The 21,193-nt window shown below is 37.1% G+C and overlaps 1 protein-coding gene across 6 annotated transcripts in view; it reads left to right on the top strand.

Annotated features, from left to right (window-relative positions):
* RHOBTB3 (Rho related BTB domain containing 3) overlaps nt 1-21,193 on the top strand; it is a 143,663-nt gene that overhangs the window by 98,019 nt on the left and 24,451 nt on the right. For 5 of the 6 annotated variants that reach the window (XM_072606071.1, XM_072606069.1, XM_072606068.1 and 2 more), the window contains 4 exons: nt 6,364-6,484; nt 12,786-12,959; nt 15,201-15,367; nt 17,732-17,828. In XM_072606071.1, coding sequence (XP_072462172.1) covers nt 6,364-6,484; nt 12,786-12,959; nt 15,201-15,367; nt 17,732-17,828 — 559 coding nt within the window. Of the gene's footprint in view, nt 1-6,363; nt 6,485-12,785; nt 12,960-15,200; nt 15,368-17,731; nt 17,829-20,578; nt 20,701-21,193 lie in introns of all 6 variants that reach the window. The other variant, XM_072606070.1, reaches the window with a different exon arrangement.

Here is a 21,193-nt window from a genome sequence, read left to right as displayed (position 1 = left end):
ATTATATTCTGGACTTTTTGTTCTTCCGGATGAATTTTGTTACTATTTTTTCTAGCTCCATAAAATAATTTTTGGTAGTTTGATTGGTATGGCACTGAATAAGTAAATTAATTTAGGTAAAATTGTTATTTTTGTTATATTAGCTCAGCCTACCCATGAGGCAAGCATTTCTTAAACTGTATCAAATACTAATAGCGATAACTGATAACCTGGCTTTACCCCTGATTTTATAGCAAGGACATTTTTGTGTTTCTCCATTACATATAATGTGACCTGATGATTTTACATATATACTGTTTCTCATATTAAGTAGAAGCCAGTTTATTCCTATGTTTTTAAAAGTTTTTAAAAACCAAATATATGTTGTATTTTATAAAATGTTTTTTTCTATATCTATTGATAGCATGTTTTTATTATTTTTATTTTTAATATAGTCTATTATGTTTATTGTTTTTAAATTTCAAACCAGGTCTGCTCTCCTGGTATAAATCCAGTCTGATTATAGTGTAAAATCTTTTAAATATGTTGTTGTAATCTCTTTTCTAATATTTTATTCAATTTTTCATCATTAATTCATTTGGGATATTGGTCTATAGCTTTTCCTCTCTAATTTGTCTCTCCCTGATTTATCTATGATGATCATATTTGCATCATAAAAAGAGTTTAATAGGATCTCTTCTTCTATTTTATCATATAGTTTTGCATAATATTGGAAGTATTATTCTTTGAATGTTTGATAGGATTCACTGATATATCCGTTTGGTTGTGGGGTTTCCCCTCAATTTATTTATGGCTTATTCAATTTCTTTTTCTTAGATTATATTTTTTAAAGTCCTCTTTCTTTTACTTTCAATCTGGGTCTTTTGTATTTTTGTAAATATTTAATCATTTCCTTTAAGTTAGCAATTTTGTTGTTATGTAGTTAGCAAAATAGTTGCCATTGACTTCCCTGTTGCTTCTTCACTTGTTGAGAATTCTCTTTTTTGATTTTTTATGTGGTTAATTTTGTTTTCATCTCTTTTAGTCAAATTAATAATTTATGTGTTTATTATTTTCAGAAATATTTTCAGTATTATAGTTTTATCAATTCATCTTTCATTTGGGTTTCAATTTTATTTTGTTTAATCTTTGATTTTCAGAATTCCTATCTTTGTGCTTAGAGTTTTATGATTTATTGCTTTTCTGATTCTTCCATTGTATGTCAAGTAATTCGTCTGCTTTTTCTCTCTTTTGTTGATGAAAATATTTAGATATATACATTTTCCCTTCAGAATAGCTTTGGAGGCATTCCAAAAATTTTACTTTTTTTTTGTGGTCATTTTCATTGATGAAATTATCTAATGTTCCTATGGCTTCTAATTTGACCTACCTGTTTTATAGAATTAAATTATTTAGTCTTCATTTAAATTTGAATCTTTTCTTCAGAGGCATTTAGATTGTAATTTTTGTTGCATTGTGGTCAGTAAAGCATATGTGTAATATTTCTGCTTTTTTGAAGTTGTTTAAGAAGTTTTTATGCCCTACTATAAGGTCAGTTTTTATAGAAATGATAAGCACAACTGAAAAATAGTATTTTCCTTTCTTTTCCCACTCAGGAATCACCAGAGTGCTACCATATCTATTTTTTCTGAAGAGCTTATCATGTCCTGCTTTTTTGAGTTCACCAGAAGTATATAATAAATTCTATTCCAGCCCCTTGCATGAGGAGACTACTGTACTGCTTGCTTTACATTCTTGCAAATAAAACCAATTAAGACTACTTTGGAGAGTTATCACCTCATTTCCAGTTTCTAGCGTTCAAGAATAATTTGAACTTTTTTGGCATCTAAAGTCTTATAAGTCAGACTTCAGTTAGATCCTTAAGTTATTTTGCATGTGTCTTCAAGATGTTTTTTGCTCATTCATGAGTCCCTTAGAAATATTCTTATTTCTCATTCAATAGGAGTTTGAGTTTCTGGACTCAGTTTCCCTGTATGAGTATATGACATAAGTCCAAGCTTTCTACTTCTTTCTAATTAATTAAATTTATTTATTAAAATTATTAAATTTATTTCTTTTCAGTTTTCAGCATTCACTTGCACAAAGTTTTGAATTTCAAATTTTTTCCCCATTTCTCCCCTTCTCCCAGCCAAGGACTCTTCTCCTTTCCAAATCAAATATCTACTCACTTTGCTATTTAAGAGGTCACTAGAAATACCTATTGTAATATGGTCCAAACGTAAGCTCTTCTGCAGTTCTTCCTCCCATACCAGCATCCATTTGTGCTAGCAGCCTGAAAAATTTATAGCTTAAATCTGCATTAAGACTTTGGGACACCATATGTAAATGCTAGCTTTCTTCTCTACACAGTGACTGATACGTAGGGAGTCCTTGCTTAATAAATGTTTGTTGACTCTTGACTATTGTATATTTCCTTCTGTCATATGCTTTTAGAGTTTTTTTCCTCTCTTTGCCTAACTCTTTTTCCAGAGAAGAAGGTGGTGAAAAAGGAGTATGTTCAACATTAGTGATCTTTAATTGAATAGATTTGTGATCTTTAATTGAATAGATTTGTGATCTTTAATTGAATAGATTTGTGATCTTTAATTGAATAGATTTGTGATCTTTAATTGGATAGATTTGTGATCTTTAATTGGATAGATTTGTGATCTTTAATTGGATAGATTTGTGATCTTTAATTGAATAGATTTGCTTCCACTTTATTTTTTATATACTTTGTATACCCCAATAATGAGAAATAAGTTCCACACCCTTGCCCTCATTTCTTCCCTAGTGTATTACTTTTCCCTTCTTTTTTATTTCCTCTCTTAAGATCATCAGTATGGAAGAAAACCACCCCCAATCCCAGGTTATTCTTATTCAGTTCCCTCTGTGATGCTTGAATTTTTTAGGATTCTAAAGGAATCCTTAACTCTCCTCTTATTAGAATGTAAAACTTCATCATTATTTAGCCCCGTCTATTTGCTCAAGTGTATTTATTTTTCTGGGTTTCTACATAGTGTGGGCTTTCCAATCTAGAGTGTTTAAATTAGAAATCTTTCTTTCTATTAAAGATTCATTTTTTTCTGCTGTAGAATTACACTAATTCTCACAGAGTAAGTTATTTTTTCTTGTTGTTGTAAGCCTCATTGTTTACCTTTTGAAATGTCATATCCCAGGATTATCTTTCCTTTAACTTCAGCATCTTATGTGATTCAGATTTCGTCTAATTAGAACTTGAAATCTTTCTTTCATTATCCTTTGGAGTTTTTTTTTTTTAATTGTAGGGTCTGGATTTTGACATTAATGCTTCTGAAGTTTTAATTTTAAGGTTTCTTTTAGGAGGTGAATTCCTTCAGTTTTTACTTTATCCTCTAGTTGATGACTTCATGAAATAAGGCATCAAGGGATTAGTTATGGTTTTCAAAGAATCTAATTATTCTTAAATTATTTCCCTTTGATCTTTTTCCTAGTTCCTTTGTTTTTGATATACAAGAAATGATTATTTCTCTTTTATATTAATAACTAATTACTGAATCAGAACCAGTTTTTTCCCCCTTTTTCAACTTCCTCATCCAGAAATCAACCAGTATGGGAAATCTTTCTAAAATACTTACCCAGGCAGGATGGCTGAGATCTAGTCGAAGATAGTAAAAAGAAGTTCTAGGTTTGGGCTAATGGGTGCATTCCTGTTCTTTGTGCTTAGGCAGAAAGATCTGGGGAAATGTTGATTCTCCCTTTTGTCAGACAGGTGATATGGGAATTGATGAGTCTCTTTGACCAAGTTTGGGTGATCTAAGTCCTGTACCCCAAGACCCTTATTGTATAATAGTATTATTAGTAATAATAATAATTTAATAATAGTTTTCTCACTAATTGTTAACCAGTCAGAGTTAATTGCCACCTCCTCTTCCAAGGGCACATAAATTGTGAGCCCAACAACATTAGGGTCTTTGGTCTAAGAGAGAGATGGCCAAATGACCATCCTTTTATTAAAATGCAGGCATTATTAATAAAATTATTAAGTTACCCAGAAACAATATCTCTTCAACTTAAATGCCACAAATGGTAGGTAATTTACATTGTCTTTCATTTTTTTTCAGTTTTTTGCATTTGTTCCAAGTTTTAAGAAGTTAATATAGTTATAAATGTGGTTTCAGAGGTTAAAGATAATTCATTTTTGTACAGATCATCATAAAATTCTTGTGTATTTTAAATTTTAATAACTTTGGTCCCACTTAGAGAAGCATTCTATGAACAACGTTGAAGGGCAAATTTATTAAATTTTTTGATGTGTATGCTGCATTATGTACTTAGTGTAGCCTTTAATTTCTGCAACAAACAAAAATAGGTAGACTAGGCAAGAAGATAGATCGTCTCTATGACATGCAAAGGTCATAAATTCACAAATCCATAACTGGAAAGGACCCCAGAGGTCATGGTCCAGCACCCCCACATTTTTATAGAAGAGGAAACTGCTCAGGGTCATACATGTACTTAGCACCTAAGTAAGGCAGGATTCTGTCCCAGATTCTCAGGCTCTTAAACTATAGTTTTTTCCATTGTCCCATAGTTGCACGAGATGAAATATATATGCTTTTTGCCTTTAATTACATTTTGTATAATGTTTCTGTTATGGTTGTAGCCTATTATTTAGCCTTCAAAGTTGTTAGTTTACAGATTTAGAAACAGCAGGAGGACTCAATTAAGATTTTATGTATCTGTTTCCCAAGTGAAGCAAAGGGCATTTGTCTCTTTCTCCAACAAAGAAGTGTAGGATAGAAGAAAAGCCCTTTTCCCTCCTGTTTTGTTGGCTACAGATAATGGCTAAGTCCAGGGCATACGTCTATGGTATAGCTGCAACTTTTAGCCAAAATCCAATTTAGATAAGCAGTTTGTAGCAAGGTTCGAACAGATCATCTTCTATTTCTCAGGATCCTCTACCTCTTTAGAGTCAAGGTTCATACTTTTTTTGTATGTCATGGACCCCTGCAGCAGGCTGGTGAAGACTTAGGACTCCTTCTCTGAATGTTTTTCCATGCATCAACTAAAGTACTTTGGATTGCAAAGGAAACCAGTCATATTGAAATAGTTATTAAAACTGTTTTTTAAATGAATAGATCCCAGCTTAAGAGTCCCTCCTTGAGAACAAGTTGCTTTTATGGATATCTACAGAGATATTTATCTGTGTTCTCTTCCCCAACCCAGTCGTTTGACTTGAAGTATATGTGTCAGGAGGCCAACTGGTTACATTGAAACATAATCCCTGTATGTGTGATGAAGAAGGAAGGTAGTGTTTTTTATTTTGAGCACTCAACGGATCTACTGAATAAATACTGTTACTGAAGTGACTGTTTAGGGAGGCTAATGATTTGTTAGCTTCACAGCAGTAAAGCTCCTTAGAGTCCTTTGAGGCCTCTTGATGGAAAATACTTATATATTACTTAAATTATCTTTTCTTCCCTCTGCAGCAGGCAACTTACTTTCTTCCCATGTGGAAGGAAGAAAAACACTTTCCATCCCTCTTTCTGAATTGCCCTGAGTTAAAGGGCAAATTAGCAAGCTGTCACCAGGAGCCAGACTCTCTGTCTTCTGTGAGACAAGCAGCTGAAGTCCTCTTTCCACCCTCTACCTCTGTCTCCCTCATCCCCCTAATCCCAGCTGCACTTGCATTAGAATGTATGATGATCCTGGATGCAGGAAGCTGGGGGGTGTGCCTTAGAGAATCCAGCACTTGCCTGTTGGCCAGTCTTAACTCTGGCTCCCTTTCTGGGACACTTCTACCAGTTCTGCACATGGCAGGGTAGGGCCCGATCAGCACCACTCCACTCTCAAAAGCAATTATTCTTTTTACCCTGTCTTGTAATTCACATTGGGTCATCCAGTTTGATTTTATTCATATTACTTCACCCTTTATGGTCCCTGCTTCACCCTTCACTTTGGTGGACGGTGGATTTCATTCGGAATCCTTTCTTTTTTCCCTTTTTTTGTTTAGTCAACCTTACTATATAAACATGAATGCAAATGTGAACATTAGCAGCAACTTACAAATAGATAAGAATATGGGTTCTTAGATGAGGAAGATGAATTAGATTAGTGACTCAAACTTTTCAGCATGGTAGAACCAATCCCTTGTAACATCCTTGAAAATGACAGTATTTTATGTCTTTTAACAAATATATGGCTTATTTTTTTTTAAATAGACTTGGTTTGTTTCAGGATTCCTTGCAGCTCAGTTTATAAAACACTGGGTTAGATAATTCTAATTTTTGTCCAATTCTAAAAGACTCTGCTCTTAAGAGAAATGGACAATTTATAGTGATTATGCATGTGGTTCAAAATAATCAAGCTATTGTTCAACATTATTTTTCTTGTGCCTTGTAGATGAATTGCCTGAAGAACTGCAGATCCTATCAGGCCAGAAAACCCCTCTGGCTCTATAATACTTCTCTCAGGTTTTTCTTTAATACACCCATGCTTGCTGATGTTATCTTCAAAATCCAAGGTACAGTATGTTTTCTGACTCCAAATGAGTTTATTTCTTGCTCCTCGTGCCTCTGTATCCTCATTTAGATATTTTTAGGGATATATATGATCAAAGGTGACAAAGACTTGCAGGGAAAAATGTATTTTACTAAAATAATAAAAGCAAGTGATACCTTCCTTACTACCACTTTTCTTAAAACTTAGGAATCAAGTAGGATTTGTTTGCTGTGTTTCACCAGTTAATCAAAATTTATTGACTCAAGGAAGTTTACCATCTCTTGATGGAAGCAACATTTATACATGTATATGAAGTAAATAAAAGTTATTTCAGAGCAGTGGGAGAGGTATTAGCAGCTGGAGGGACTGGGGATCAGAAAAGGCCTCATGTAGAAAATGGCTTTGGATCTGAGCTTTGAAGGAAACGAAGGATTCTTAGGGCAGCTAGGGAGCACAGCAGATAGAGTGCCAGATCTTGAATTAGGAAGACCTGAGTTCAAAACTGGCCCCATACACCTACTAGCTATATGACCCTGGGTAAGTCACTTAGTTCCATTTGCCTCAGTTTCTTCATCTGTAAAATGAGCTGGAGAAGGAAATGGTGAGCCTCTCTAGTATCTTTGCCAAGAAGACCCGAAATGGGGTCATGAAGAGTTGGACACCAGTGAAACAACTGGACAACAGTTAACTAAAGATTCTTAGAGACAAGGGTGAGAAGAGTGCGAAGCAGAGTAATGTATAATACGGTTAGAGCCAGATTGTGAAGGACTTTAAATGCTAGACAAAAGAGTTTGCATTTGATTCTGTAGGAAATGTTGAGTCATTCGAGTTGATGAGCAGAAAATGCACTCCATTGAGTATGTGTATATGCATTTTGTGCACTTCTGTGTGCCCATATTTTCTCCCCTCATAGAATTCAAGCTCCTTGAGGTAGGATCACTTTCATTTTATCTTTATATTCCTAAATGCTTAACATATATCAGGTTCTTAAGTATTCATTAATTAGTCAGCTGAGTGAGTAATCTGGTCAGGTCTGTGCTTCCAGAATATTAGTTTGGCAGCTACGTAGAGGATGAATTGGGGAGGGGAGAGACGATAGAGAGACCAGTTGAAAAGCTATTTGCAGTAGTCTGAGAGAGATGATGAGAACTAGATGGCCACCACATGAGTGGTGAGAAGGGGACAGATGTGGGAGGTATAGAGGTGATACTGACGCTTAGCAACTGATTTATGGGGTGAGGGAGATGGAGTAGTAGAACACTACAAGTTGTGAACTGGGATGAGTAGGAGGAGGTGTACCCTCAGCTTCAGTAGAGAGCTTTGAAAGAGGAGCAAGCTTGAGGGAAAATGTCTCTTGTTCAATGTTCATTAATTTTTTTTTCCATTTGAAATTTCACTTATTTCACTTGATGCTTATTTTAATCCACTCTCTTCCTTTTCATTGAAATAAATATCCATGACTAGGTTATTTGTGTACTAATAAACATCACACAATAAATTGTTTTTTCTTATTCCTTGGGTGAGTTAACATTTCCTTTATCTGATTAATTTTTATAACTGTAACTCTTTAGTCTAATACATCTATACATACATAGAGAAGAACTTTGAAATTTTCCATAAATTGGAATATAATCATTAAAATTATATTGAACGATTGAGAAAACAGATAAATTCAGTAAACAAGATTAAAAGTATTCATTACTATGTGCCTAAGTTCAATTTTGAAATTCTGGTCAAATCAAATGTATTTTTATGAAGATAGACCACAATGTAAATTTTATGTAAAAGTATATATATTGTAATTAATATAAGCCTTTAATTTTGGGAGCCACTCTCTAGAGACTTTAATTTTACCTTTAAGCTTTGTTATTTGCCAAGATAAAGAAAGATTTGGTAACTTCCCAGAATGCAGCTTGCCAAGCTGTGGGCACTACTCCATATAATGTGGGCCAAATGATACCAAAAATAATTCAGTAAAACCATCGTTGAAGTAATAAGTCCTACAGAAAAGCAGGAAATGGAACACTGACCTCTAGCAGCCCTTCCTCACTCACGGAAGCTTTTAATTGGCTCTCCCCAAATGTGGTGCTTTATGGGAACTACTCTGATTATTAGGGACTAAATAATCTGCACGAAGACCTCTCCTGTACAATGAAGGTTGAATCTCTTGCTTGTCTCATCCTAATAACCCAGGGACTTGATATTTAAGCAATCAGAGCTTTGAGTGAGAGAGAGAATGAGAGAGAGAAAGAGAGGGGCAGGGGGGCGGGTTTGTGTGTGTGTGGTGGGGGAGGGGAATAGTCTTATTCATAGCTACAAGTAATCAATGCACATGCTGTTCTGGGGATTAAGTCAGTATCTTGTGCTTATTTAAGGTTTTTCATTAAATTATCAGTTATATTCCATATATATCCATGTTATGATTACATGTCATTTTCAGAAAATTTATATTCCAGTAGAAGATGATGTAATAATCCAGCTTGTGCTATGAATAGAGAGACTTCTCTCTGGTAGTGATCTGTTTACTTTGCAGTTAGAGAAGAAGGGTCATTTTTTTCTAAAAGCTTTTTTTTTTATTGTCCTGATCCTTACATTTATGCTATTTCCTGAAATTAATTAATTTGAATATAATCTCCTCTTTTCTCCTCTCCACAAATTATGTAAGTTATTATTGTGAGATTAAAACATTTTGAAGAGGGAAGGGATTAAGTTAGGAAAAGTCCTGACAGGCAAATATCTTATGTATCTTTATTTATAAGTCTTGCTTGAGAAAGCCTTAAAGTGAAACACTACACATGAAGCTAAAATATAATATTCAGGTCACAAAATTCAATTCAGTTTAATTCCATAAATTAGTAAGCTCCATACAGTCAGGTGGTGCAGTGGATAGAGGGCCTGGCCTGGAGTCAAGAAGACTCCTCCTGCTTAGTTCAAATATGACCTGTGAAGCGCCAGTAGCTCCCTATTGCCAAACTCTTCTCTTAGTCATTTAAAGCCTTTCACAATCTGGGTCTAATCTACCTTTCCAAGGTAATTATATGTTACTTATTATGCTATGGGACACTTACTAGCTGTGTCACCCCTGGAAAGTTACTTAACCCTGTTTACCTCAGTTTCCTCATCTTTAAAATGAGCTGGAAAAGGAAATGGCAAAGCACTCCAGCGTCTTTGCCAAGAAAACCTCAAATGGAGTCTCAAAGAATCAGAAATGATTCTCATTTTATTAATGAAGACGCTGAGGCCGCAGGAGGTTAGACAGCTAATTAATGGCACACCCTCCCCAAGACCAGAACCCAAATCTCCTCATATTCAGTTCAGTCCTCTTTCCATTGTAATATCTTGAAGCTAATAAAGGAAGTGAGAGCAGGAACCAGCAGCTTGATTTCTCTTTCCCTTATAGAAACTGGCCACCTCTGCCACTCACAGTGTCAGGGGAGACCTGGTAAAAGGGACCATGTGGTGTAGTGGGAAAATCATTCATTTCACCAGAAGTTGAGGCTTGGTGTCTAATCTTGACTGAGAAAGAATTGCTTTTATAGACATGAAAAAACCTCCAAATTTTTGATTCCATTGTATTTCCAAACAATATTACCACCTTCCTTCACCCAGGGTTTCACTTTTCAAATGTAGAAGAATAATTGTTTCAAAACTCATTTCTCAATAAAATTAATGGTTTGGCTTATTGAAGTGTTGTTAGTACTTTTCAAAAGCCTTATAAAAACAGTTAATCTTGAAAGCTCTGTTTAAACCTGCTCTGGCGGCTTAGTGAATTCCTGCTCTCCCACATCCCACTCCATATCTTTGTGCAATAGGACTCTTACTATTTATACCACAACAGTAGGTCTTTGGACTTTTTTAAAAGGATATATTTAATTTTTTTGGTTGTATTCCAGCTAAATCCTTAAGTCCTAAGGTTGTATGTCTAATGCCATTGTGTGTTTGACAACACTTGACAACTCTGTGTACAAATAATACCAGACATACAAGCTGAGACAACTAGAATGCTTTTCTAGAAAATACTTATTTGAACTTGGCTGCACAATCCTAAAGAGAGTAAGGAAAAGAAAGGGGAGATGATGCTATTTGGGTACAGGCATGATGATTAAATCACAACAGGGATTAAACTTACCCTGAAAAAAGAGTTCATATTTACAGTTTTGTGAGCTGGTATAGAAATTGCATATTCAGCCAGTGGGTGGTGCTTTCTGGACAGTTATACTTGATAAAAAGACAGTCATGAACGCTGAGCTGGGACTCCCTTTTTGGCCTAAGAGTGTAGAACCATAATGGGGCTGGGTGAGCAGAGATTTGTCCCAGGATACCAAAATTTAGACTTGTAGCTCTGTAGCACTAAAATAATTTATTAAAATGGGGATCTACCAGCTGTCTCCACTCATGAAATACCCCAGGTGTTCTGTGCTCCAGCCTAACCTATCCATGGTGTGGTAGCCTCCCCAATAGTGTCTGAAGCTGTGTTTTCCTGGGTATTTCCCCTGGCCTATTTGTACTGCTTGACTGGGTACAAAATTTAATATTTAAAGCTCTGTAGGAGAATGTGGTGATGATGATGAGTCATATGTAGAAAGTGCTTGAGGTTTGCAGAGTGGTATAATGTTTCATTTGATCCTTGCTATTATTAACCCCATTTTACAAATAAGCAATCTAGGGTATAGAGAGGTGTAGTGACTTGCCCAGAGTCAAACAAGTAGTAAGTGTCCGAGGCAGGATTTGAACTCAGTCTTCTTAACTTAAGTATAGTGCTCTATCCATTACGTCATGCTGCCTCAGAAATTTGCACAGAAAAGAGTCCAATGTATGTAAATATTCTACACTCCTGGATATGGAGTAGTTGTAGGGAGCAGCTAATGGAGTTCTTTCATGTCTTTGATGCTGGGAACTCATTTCCCCACACCAGCCCTAATCCTCAAGGTTGATAGCTTGGTTCTTCACTTCCTCTAGTGGAAGGTGCAGTGGACATTTCCCATCATCCATCCATTGAGATCTCTCCTCTTGTGGTGGTGTAACCTGGAGGCCAGTGTCCTTTGCTCTCTTTCCATAGTAGCTTGCAGGTGGCTCCTACAGAAAGATGACAAGACTTGATTAGTTTCTCAGATCCTTTTATACAGGATATTCCAAAAGTCTTAGTGCAGTTTTAAGTTGCTAAAGTTTGTTTTATTTTACTTTATTTAAAAATTGTTTATTTTTTTTTAACATTAATTTTTTTTGAGTTCCAAGTTTTCTCCCTCGCATGAGCCATTCCCTCATCTATTGGGAAGGCTGGCAGTGTGATACCCACTGGAATACCCTGTATTTTAAATGGGCTCAGGGTGGAACGTAGGCTGTGATCTTTCAAAGTGTAAAGGAGCTGAGTTTTTAAAGCAATCATTTCTCCCCAGGAGTAGCTGTAGTACATCAGAGAAGAAACAAATTGAGGAAATGGTAGCCCTTCTGGAGTGCTGACCCCCAAAAGGGGATGAGAAGAGGGAGAAAGCATTTACAAAGCAATTTACTATTTCCTGGACTCTAAGAGATATGTCCTTTGATCCTTCCAACATCCATGGCAGTGGGCTACTTTTACTATTCTCATTTTGCATTTGAGGAAACTAAGGCAGACTGACATTAAGTGACAGGCCAAATAGCCAGTCAGCATTTGAGGTTGAATTTGAACTCAGGTCATCCTGACTCCAGGCCCAGAACTATCCACTGTGCCACCAACTGCTGTTGGCGACAACCCTGAACTTTATCAGTGGGGTCAGGACTATTAACCAGGACTCCCACAGCAAAAGCTGCTGGCCCATGGCGGACCTGTCTCAGAGACTAGACATCTTTCACCCTTTTTTCATAGTCACTCAACAGTACTTCTTCAGATTAGCCAAATTTAGCCAAGAATATGTAGGGGGAGTAACCAGGAAGGAGTGGTATCGTTTCCTGTGGAAATACATGGTGTTGGTAGTTGGTTGGTTATCATCAGGTTAATTAGGAAGAACCATTTTCTAAATGTCAAAATAAAGTCAAGTTTCATACGTAAATTTGGTGTTTCTATTTATAAATTATTATCTAGTTGCTGACTTACAAATTGTATTCAAAGTGAAGTCTGAAGTTTTATTTTCCAACTGAAGGAAATATGAGGAAATCCTTATTTATGAGGAAATATGAGGAAGTATACTGGACATGACCCATAAAATCGTCTTCTAAGATTAAGCCCAAACTGCTGAATGAATGACCTAGAGTACATATTGGTTTAATAAAAGGCCATCTTAAGGTTTTAATTTATATTTTACTTTGCTTGTCTGACTGCAAATCCTGTTCTCTGAATTTCCTAGGCTCTACTGTGCCAGCCCACAGAGCTGTCCTGGTTGCTCGTTGTAAGGTTATGGCTGCTATGTTTAATGGCAATTATCTTGAAGCCAATAGTGTGCTGGTTCCAGTTTATGGTGTTTCCAAAGAGACTTTTCTTTCCTTTCTAGAGTACCTGTATACAGACTCCTGCTGCCCAGGTAAGCAATGCGACTCAACTCAGTCTGGCAAGTTTTACTAAGTATCTTCTACGTACCCCAGGTAGTGTTAAGCACTTATGATCTCAAGATAAAAGATGAACAATCCCTGCTGTCATGGAGTCTGCAGTCTGTGGGATGCTGGATCGTGGTTTTACTTATTTTCCTTCTTTTCATCTATTTTGATCAAAAATTCACTTTCAATAAAATCTGTTTTCTTTTAAGATGTGTCAGAAGTTGAATTTACAGAAATTTCTATACAACTGTGAGAAGTTTTAGACTATATTGAATTTGTGTAATCACTTTGCATGGTCTGAGTTGAAGACTAATGAGTGGGCATCCCCTATGGGGAGTATTTAAAACCCTATGAAGCTTTAAAATCACTGTGGAGATGGAGTGGCCCAGGCCCCGGGATCAGGAGCTGCCTAATGGGAGTTTAGGACTCCTCCAGATTTGTAGGTATTGATCATGGGGAAGCTTCAGCTAGCCAGAGTGGGAAGTGGAGGAGTGAGTGGACAGAGAACCTCTGATTTAGGGCTGACTTTTGATTGGAAGATCCCTAAAGGATCAGAAATTATTCTGTCCTATCCAACACCTTCCGTTCCCTCGGGTTTTGGTATTATTCTAAAGAAAAATTGGTCCTGAAAGGCCAAGTTTAAACTAAATTTTCATAAGACACTTCCAGAGTCGTTCAGGATGCCCAGGGGAGTGCTAGAATTTCTTTGTCCTGATCTCTTTAGGACATTCCTGGGCTAGGAGCCAAAACCACAAGTCAGTAACAGATTGAAGGCCTCTCTAGTTCTGGTCCCTCTGGCCCAAACTTGTGCCCTAGGGATGTTGTTTTCTCATCTGAAAAATGAAGGGTTGAACTAGGGGGCCCCATGACCCCTCTCACTCTAGATCTTTGATCATATGAGCTATAATTCTTGAAAAGCAAAAGTTTTATTAACACTGGATGATCTATGGCACACCTACATTCACCGTCCTACATGTTACAGTTATCTTGTTATTTTAGGCAGAGCCATTCAAATTTTTAGATGAGACTTGTTCAGATATTTGAAGTGATAGAGAAGTTTGATTTCTTAGTAACTAAGCTGCAGCTTGTAAGTAACAAAAATTGTCAGAAAAACAAAACAAAACAGAATGAAGCTCATTAAAGATTGGTACAAGTCCATGGAGCATGGGTGTAATGGGTGGAATACTGGACCTGGATTCAGGAAAATCTGGATTCAGATCCCACCTATGACTCTTGCTAATTATGTGACCTCATAGAATAATGCCTGTTTTGAGTGCTCTGAGACTCAAATGAGGTAATGTTTGCAAAATGCTTTACAAATTTTAAAGCTCTATACAAATACCAGCAATTACTACTAGCAGGGCAAGGAAAAGCTCTGAGTCAGAGAAAATAACCCAGTCATGCTTCATGCTGGGATGCAGACATGACAGACATTGCGTGCAGTACCTGTAATGATTTTCCCATTATGCTCAACATTAGTCAGATGCCTTTCAGAGTACTCTGGCTATTTATATCATAGCCCACATGGCTAGAGGAATGTGAAGAACTTAAAAGAGGATTCCGAGGAGAACCATAAAGATGACTAAAAGACTTTAAGATCCTATGAGGATTTTTAAAGTTTAAACCAAACAAGCAATAATTTATTTAAAAAAAAAAAAACTGGAGAGAAAATTCAGGTAAAGAAAATACTAACGTATGAATTGTTGACAATTTTCGGCATAAGAAGACCTCGCACCCATAGAATGGTGACCATATCTTTTCCATTTCAGCTGAGGATGAAATAGGTTTCCACATGGTGAAGGGCTGAGGTCAGTTAGCAGAGGAATAAGTTGACAGGAAGGTGTATTAAAATGATGTTGGAGTAGGTTAGGATGATCAAGGAAGGAATCTTCTCAGAATATCTCCTTTATTTTAAGCTTGTTCTTGCCTAATGGTAGGGAAATGTGTATGAGAAGGTTCTTCACAGTTTCTGACTTTATGATTTGCTCAACATGATTTTGAAAAGCACACATAAGTGATTTAACACGTGTAGCCAATATCAGATCGCTTACCGTCTTGGGGAGGGAGGGAGAAAAATTGGGAACTCAAAATCTTTCAGAAAATGAATGTTGAAAATTGTCTCTACATATAATTGGAAAAAATAAAATACTTTAAAGTTTTTTAAAAAGCGTATGTAAGATAATATTATTGGCTTCTTTTTTATTTTTCCCTTTCTTTTTTTTTTTCAGCCAGCATTCTGCAAGCTATGTCTCTATTGATTTGTGCTGAGATGTACCAAGTATCTCGACTTCAGCACATCTGTGAGCTTTACATCATTACGCAACTGCAGAGTATGCCCAGTAGGGAATTGGCAACAACCAGCCTCAGTGTTGTGGGCCTTCTGAAAAAAGCGAAGGTAATTTAATGGTCACCTGTGTTTTCCTAACTTGTCAGTTGGGTGTACAGATAACCACACTGCTTTTATTCTGTTGACACTTCTTTTCTCTAGGAAAGAAATTAGAATCAGCCTCAGTAAGGGTGAGATTAATATCTGGTGTTGTGGAAGTAACTTTTATTGCAACATTCTTTTGTGATCCTTGTAGTTTTGCTTTATTATATCTAGCATATACACTTATACATTAAAAGGCTCCATTTACATAGCCACTTTTTAGAGGTGAAGTATTCCTTAGAGTAGGCTCTTTTCTGGTAGACTGCAATGCTGATCTTTCTTTGGCACCTAGGTCTCAATAATATTTATACAGAATAGAAAGTCTGGAGCTGTTTGATTCTGGATATATGACCACTCAACACCGTACATCATTTTGCATACTTACTAGGCTAGGTGTCTGGTCCTTCACGTAAGGAGTTAATAGTGTTCTTGACTGGCTATGTTCCCTGGGCTCATTAGATAGGAGTCATGAGTAGAGCTGATTCTTTCTGTTTTGCCAGGCTCTACTTTCATAAATTGTCACATTTGAGTAAGTGACTTGGGAGAAAATGCAGAATGAAGTTAGACTAAATAATCTCTGAAATTGCTTCCAACTCTAACATTTTATAATTCTACATAAGACCAAAAAAAAGAAGGAAGTATGACTTATTTGATAATAAGGTACTTACTTCCAAATTATACCTTTTTTTTCAAAAGCTCTTTTGAGTTTTTTTTCTTCAAGATTTGAGCTCCTCAGACCTAATTTTGTCTCATGCTTTGGCACTGATGATTTATTATTCATTGAGTGATATGAGCCTGGAAGATGTACAGAATAATTCCTGTCCTCCAATGGACTGTTATGCTCTGAATTGGTTGATTAGGATGAACTGGGAAAGAAAAGACTGTTGAAGTCACTGTTGGCAGCACCATGATGATTTCTGTCATGTTATCCCAAGTGCTGTCTCCTTCCCTCCAGTCAGAACCCATATGAATTGTTCCTAAAATAATGAGAGTTTGTTCTGGAAGTCTACTTTCAAATCACAGAACACACTTCTAACTTAGAAGCAGGTGTGTTGGTGGGATATTTCTCAAAATCAAAGTCTGTACTCTATGTAGTAGCTAATTCCTCCCTATGATATTTTGTGGCTGTTCCAGAGACACGACCACATTGCTTCTTCCCTCCCCAGTTCTCTATTTTCATATTCTTTAATTTTTCATAGGAATCCTCTACTTGTCTCCAGGTTCCACCAGGGTTGTTTTCTTCCCCCACTTTCCTCCTCCACTTTTGCCTCTGCTGGACAGGTGTTGGAATGCCTGATGATTTCCCTGGACTTTGGTGCAAAGCTTTAAATGAGAAGGCTAAGCTAGGTCCCCCAGCCCCTGGCTGCTGCTCCAACACCCTGCTGTCACAGGGCATGTTTGCGAGCCTCATCGCAGAGCTCTGCCTGCACTCACCTTTGTATACTCTTGTCACAGCTGTTGTATTCAAGTGTGCATTTCTCCCTTGCTTTTGTTTGCTTGCCATGGAAAAGATGGTATTTTGTTATGATCCTGTCTTGGCTCCCTGCTTCTGCCTTCATTGTGCTGATACCATACTTGTTTAAAGCATCTGTCGTTGTCAATTTTAAAAGAAAGTCCTGGAGCAGGAAATGAGGCAGAATATTTGTTTTTTATTTGTTTGTTTCATATGGCATTGGATTTTATAAATGTAGGCTGCAGAATAGGTAAGTTGTAAGCTGAGTATTTTTTGAATTCAAAGAACCTTTTTTTTTTTTTTTTACATTTCTTAGTTTTTCCATTTTTTCCCTTTTGGTTTTGACGTTTACAACTTTTAGTTTTAAGTCTGACTGAAGTCCTTGAATCCAACATTCAGATTCTCATATTGGAATGCACACTGGTGGTGCATATATTTCAATTTGTAAAGAATTGTTTTGCCTATTTTGTGGTATGTGGGACCCCCCAGAGTCTTTAGAAATAGTTTTTTTGACTTCAGGATCTGTTGAATCCTGCTAACGGTGCTAAAGACTGTGTGTCCGTGAGATGTTATTGTTTTGTTATCAACGCAGGGAGTGCTTCTACCTCCAGGAAAAAAACAACAACGCTTGCTGTTATGGCAGGTCTGTTTTCTGTTGTTTGACACATGGACTCATTAAGGCTTCATCTATATCAAGACTGAGTTGAATCTGATCCCTGACACACACACCTTGGCTATGCATCCAGAACACCATATCCTGAGTCATGTTAAATTTGTTCATAGGACACTGCATTATTTTCTCCTGTATCTTTCCCTCATCCTAATAACATTGATGATCATCACTTACAGTGTTGTTCTAATTCCCTTTTTTCTTGCAGTTTCACAACTCTGATTGCCTTTCAACCTGGCTCCTTCATTTTATTGCCACTAACTACCTCATCTTCAGCCAAAAGCCAGATTTTCAAGATCTTTCAGGTAGTTTCCCAATTCCTGTTTTAAGAAAGAAAACTTTGTAATGGGATCATAGTACTTAGATTTGAGGTATAATTAACAGAAATGTACAATTGTTCTTGTGAAAATAACAGTGAAAATTCCTTTTAAACATGTTGCATTAAGGTAAATGGTTCAGCCTGTGCTAGGTAAGCCGGTTTCCAACCTGCCCAAAGCATTTGAGACAAACAGCAATTTCCATGGTGATTTCACTGAAATAGCTTACTTTGGTGTGTGTGAAAAGGAAGGAGAAATGTTCCCCCTTAGGACAGGGAGACCTTGTTTGTGTGCGTCTGTTTTTATCACCTCACTGCTTTTCACATATTCTCAATAGAGAGAGACAAGTGATTATGTAGAAAACAAGTAGTTTAGGGAAAAAAAAACTAGACTTTTACTGCTTTGAGCCAAAAGATGTATGGAGCAAAAATTATGTACATGAGATCTGTCAAAGCAAAACAAAGAGTTTAAATATAAAAAAATAAAAATGGGAAACTACGTAGGAGCTAGGTGGCTCAGTTGATAGAGTGCCTAAAGGGCTTGGAGTCAGAACACCTGAGTCCAAATCTGCCCTCAGACACTTCCTAGCTGTATGACCCTGGCCAAGTCACTTCACCCCGTTTGCCTCAGTGTCTTCATCTGTAAAATGAGCTGCAGAAGGAATGGCAAACCACTCTAGTATTTTTGCCAAGAAAACCCCAAATGGGCTCACAAAGAGTTGGATACAACGGAAACAGAAAGCACATATGATAACTATTAGAGCGGACTATTTATTGACGTTTAATAGTTCTTATTCTTACATATATGGGTCATATGACTCAACATGTCTGAAACAGAACTCACTGTCTTTCTGGCCACAGCCAGACCTCTGCCAGAATTCTCTGTTGGATGTCTATTCTGCTAGTCTTTCAGATTGTAACTTTGACTGCTTACTCTCCATCACCCCACATACCTAATCATCTGCAAAATCTTGCCCTTCCTATCCCCATAACATCTCTGGAAACCAGCTCCTAATGTCCACTCACACCTTAGTGGGGGCCCTCATCGCTCTGACTGTAAGACAGTTGCAGCGGTCTGCCTGCCTCAATTCTTGCCCCCTCCCAATCCTTTCCCACACAGCTGCCAAATCTCAAATCTGACCAGGTCACTACCTATTCAATAAACTCCAATATCTCCCTAGGATAAAATATAGCCTCTGTTTGACTTTTAAAAGTCTTCACAACCTAGCCTCAACCTACCTTTACAACCTCATTATATATATATTACTCTCCTTGCTGAACTCTAGAGTCTAGCCAAACTGGCCTTTTTGTTCCTCACCAACTGGTCCTCCATTTCCGGTGTCTGTGCCTTTGCCCTGATCATCCTCCATGCTTGCAATGTGCCCCCTTCTCCACGAAGCCCCACATACTCTGCCTTCTGTCAAGGCACAATTCAAGCACCACCTTCTGCATGAAGCCTTCTAGCACCTTCCTTCCTTGTCTTTAACTACCTTGTATGTATTTTGTCATTTTTTTTGTTTGTACTCATATAAATACATGTTGTCTCTGCCAATGGAATGTATGTTTCTGGAGAGTAGTGCTTACTTATTTCATTTTGGAGGAGGGCGGGTTTGCATGCCTGGCACCTAGTATAGCACCTGCAGCACGGTGGGTGTTTGATGTGTGTTGGTTAAGTGATTATTAATTCTCAACACAATGTAGATTTTTTTTCTTGAGAAAAGAAAATTTTTTTTTTAAATCAACAAATATCTATTGAAAACCTTTTCTGGGCAGAAAAAAAAGGCTACTTAAATATAGTTCACACCTGTCCCTCCCAAAGGTAAGGAATGCTTCCATTAGCTGTCTGAGTGAAAAGGAAGTGGCCTGTCTTCCCGAGGCAAACAGGAAGCACTTAATTAGCATAGAGAACACCCTTACTTTAGCTTGTGCCCCTGACTGGGCCACCCTTGATCCCTCAGTGTCTTTGATTCTTCATTTGTAAAATAGAAATAAAAACCTTACACAGATGATTTACGTAGGGTTTTGCAATTCTTGGAAGGTGTAATAATAACAATAGCTAACATGTATATGGTGTTATTATGCCCCTTGAGGAAACTGAGGCAAGCTGAGGTTAAGTGACTCACCCTAGGACAAACTGCTAAGTGTCAAGAGGCTGGATTTGAACTCATGTTTTCCAAGCGCTGGACTCTATCCAGTGTGTCACCTAGCTGCCTCTACATTTGAGGAATTCTTCCTTTTTATAATTTTATTCCTATGCTGTATTATAATTTGGCCAAATACAAACACAGAATATTTGCATTTTCCCTAACTCAGTAAGAAGGTTTGCACCCTGATCGCAGGATGTTAGGAACAATTTTGTCTTATCTCAGAAGAAGGGAGAAAACTCAAATTCCATTTCCCCTGAGGAGGTTTAGCTAGTTGAGATTTTAATGTCTCTTTAAAGATCTGAAAAGATTATTGCACTTATGCTATCATGAACCCCTTCAGCTTAACTTTTGCTTTTCATTTTCCATAATCCTATGTTTCCTTTTTTGCAAAACATTTATTTAAAAAAAAAAAAACATTGATCACTGAAAACATTGAATATTTATTGTAAATGCTGTATTTTTAGAACTTACCCTAGGAAAATTACGTGTGTGTGTGTGTGTGTGTGTGTGTGTGTGTGTGTGTGTGTGTGTGTATTTGTGTTTCCTTACTCCAGTTTTTCACACACTGATTCGTTGACTCCCTACTCTCTAGCTATCTCTTCCTTGCCAGTCTCCCTGCTGCCTCAGAGAAACTTCCGCCCTGGCTCCTCTCCCCCTCCGGCTCTGAGGCTGCCAGTTTATACCCTCAGTGATTAGTGTGATGCTTGGCACGAAGTAAGTGTGCAGTAAATGCTTTTTCGTCCATTCAGTTCACTAATTTATAATAACATGTTTTGTTTCTCTGAGATATGTGGTTTAAGTGCAGAATACATGCATTTCTACACCATTCATGAGAAAGTGGGACACGGCACAAAGAGTTCTCTTTTGTGTCCCCTCCAAGATGACTGGCCCTAAGGTGATCTCATTTGTAAGACAGGTGGAGCCCAGTGGAAAGAGCATGTGATGTGGAATCAAAAGAATCAGCTGAAAAATATAGTCAAACAGTAACATATCAGGGAGTGGCACTGCTAATTCTGTAAAGAGAACAGTGATGGAAGGGTACCTGTGTGGGGCACGGGCCATCCGACCCTGTACTGCTCAGGCCTTCCTCTTCTGCTGTATTTGGCCACGTTTCTTATTTGGGGATATTGTCTTCATATATTTAATCAGCTTTACTATTGTATTAGATCTTTTATTGAGTTGGGAAAAAACACTGCTAAGGAACAAT

The sequence above is a fragment of the Notamacropus eugenii genome, chromosome 4, assembly GCF_028372415.1.
Source record: "Notamacropus eugenii isolate mMacEug1 chromosome 4, mMacEug1.pri_v2, whole genome shotgun sequence".
In the NCBI taxonomy this organism is placed as follows: domain Eukaryota; kingdom Metazoa; phylum Chordata; class Mammalia; order Diprotodontia; family Macropodidae; genus Notamacropus; species Notamacropus eugenii.
This window is presented reverse-complemented; position numbering and strand designations above follow the sequence as displayed.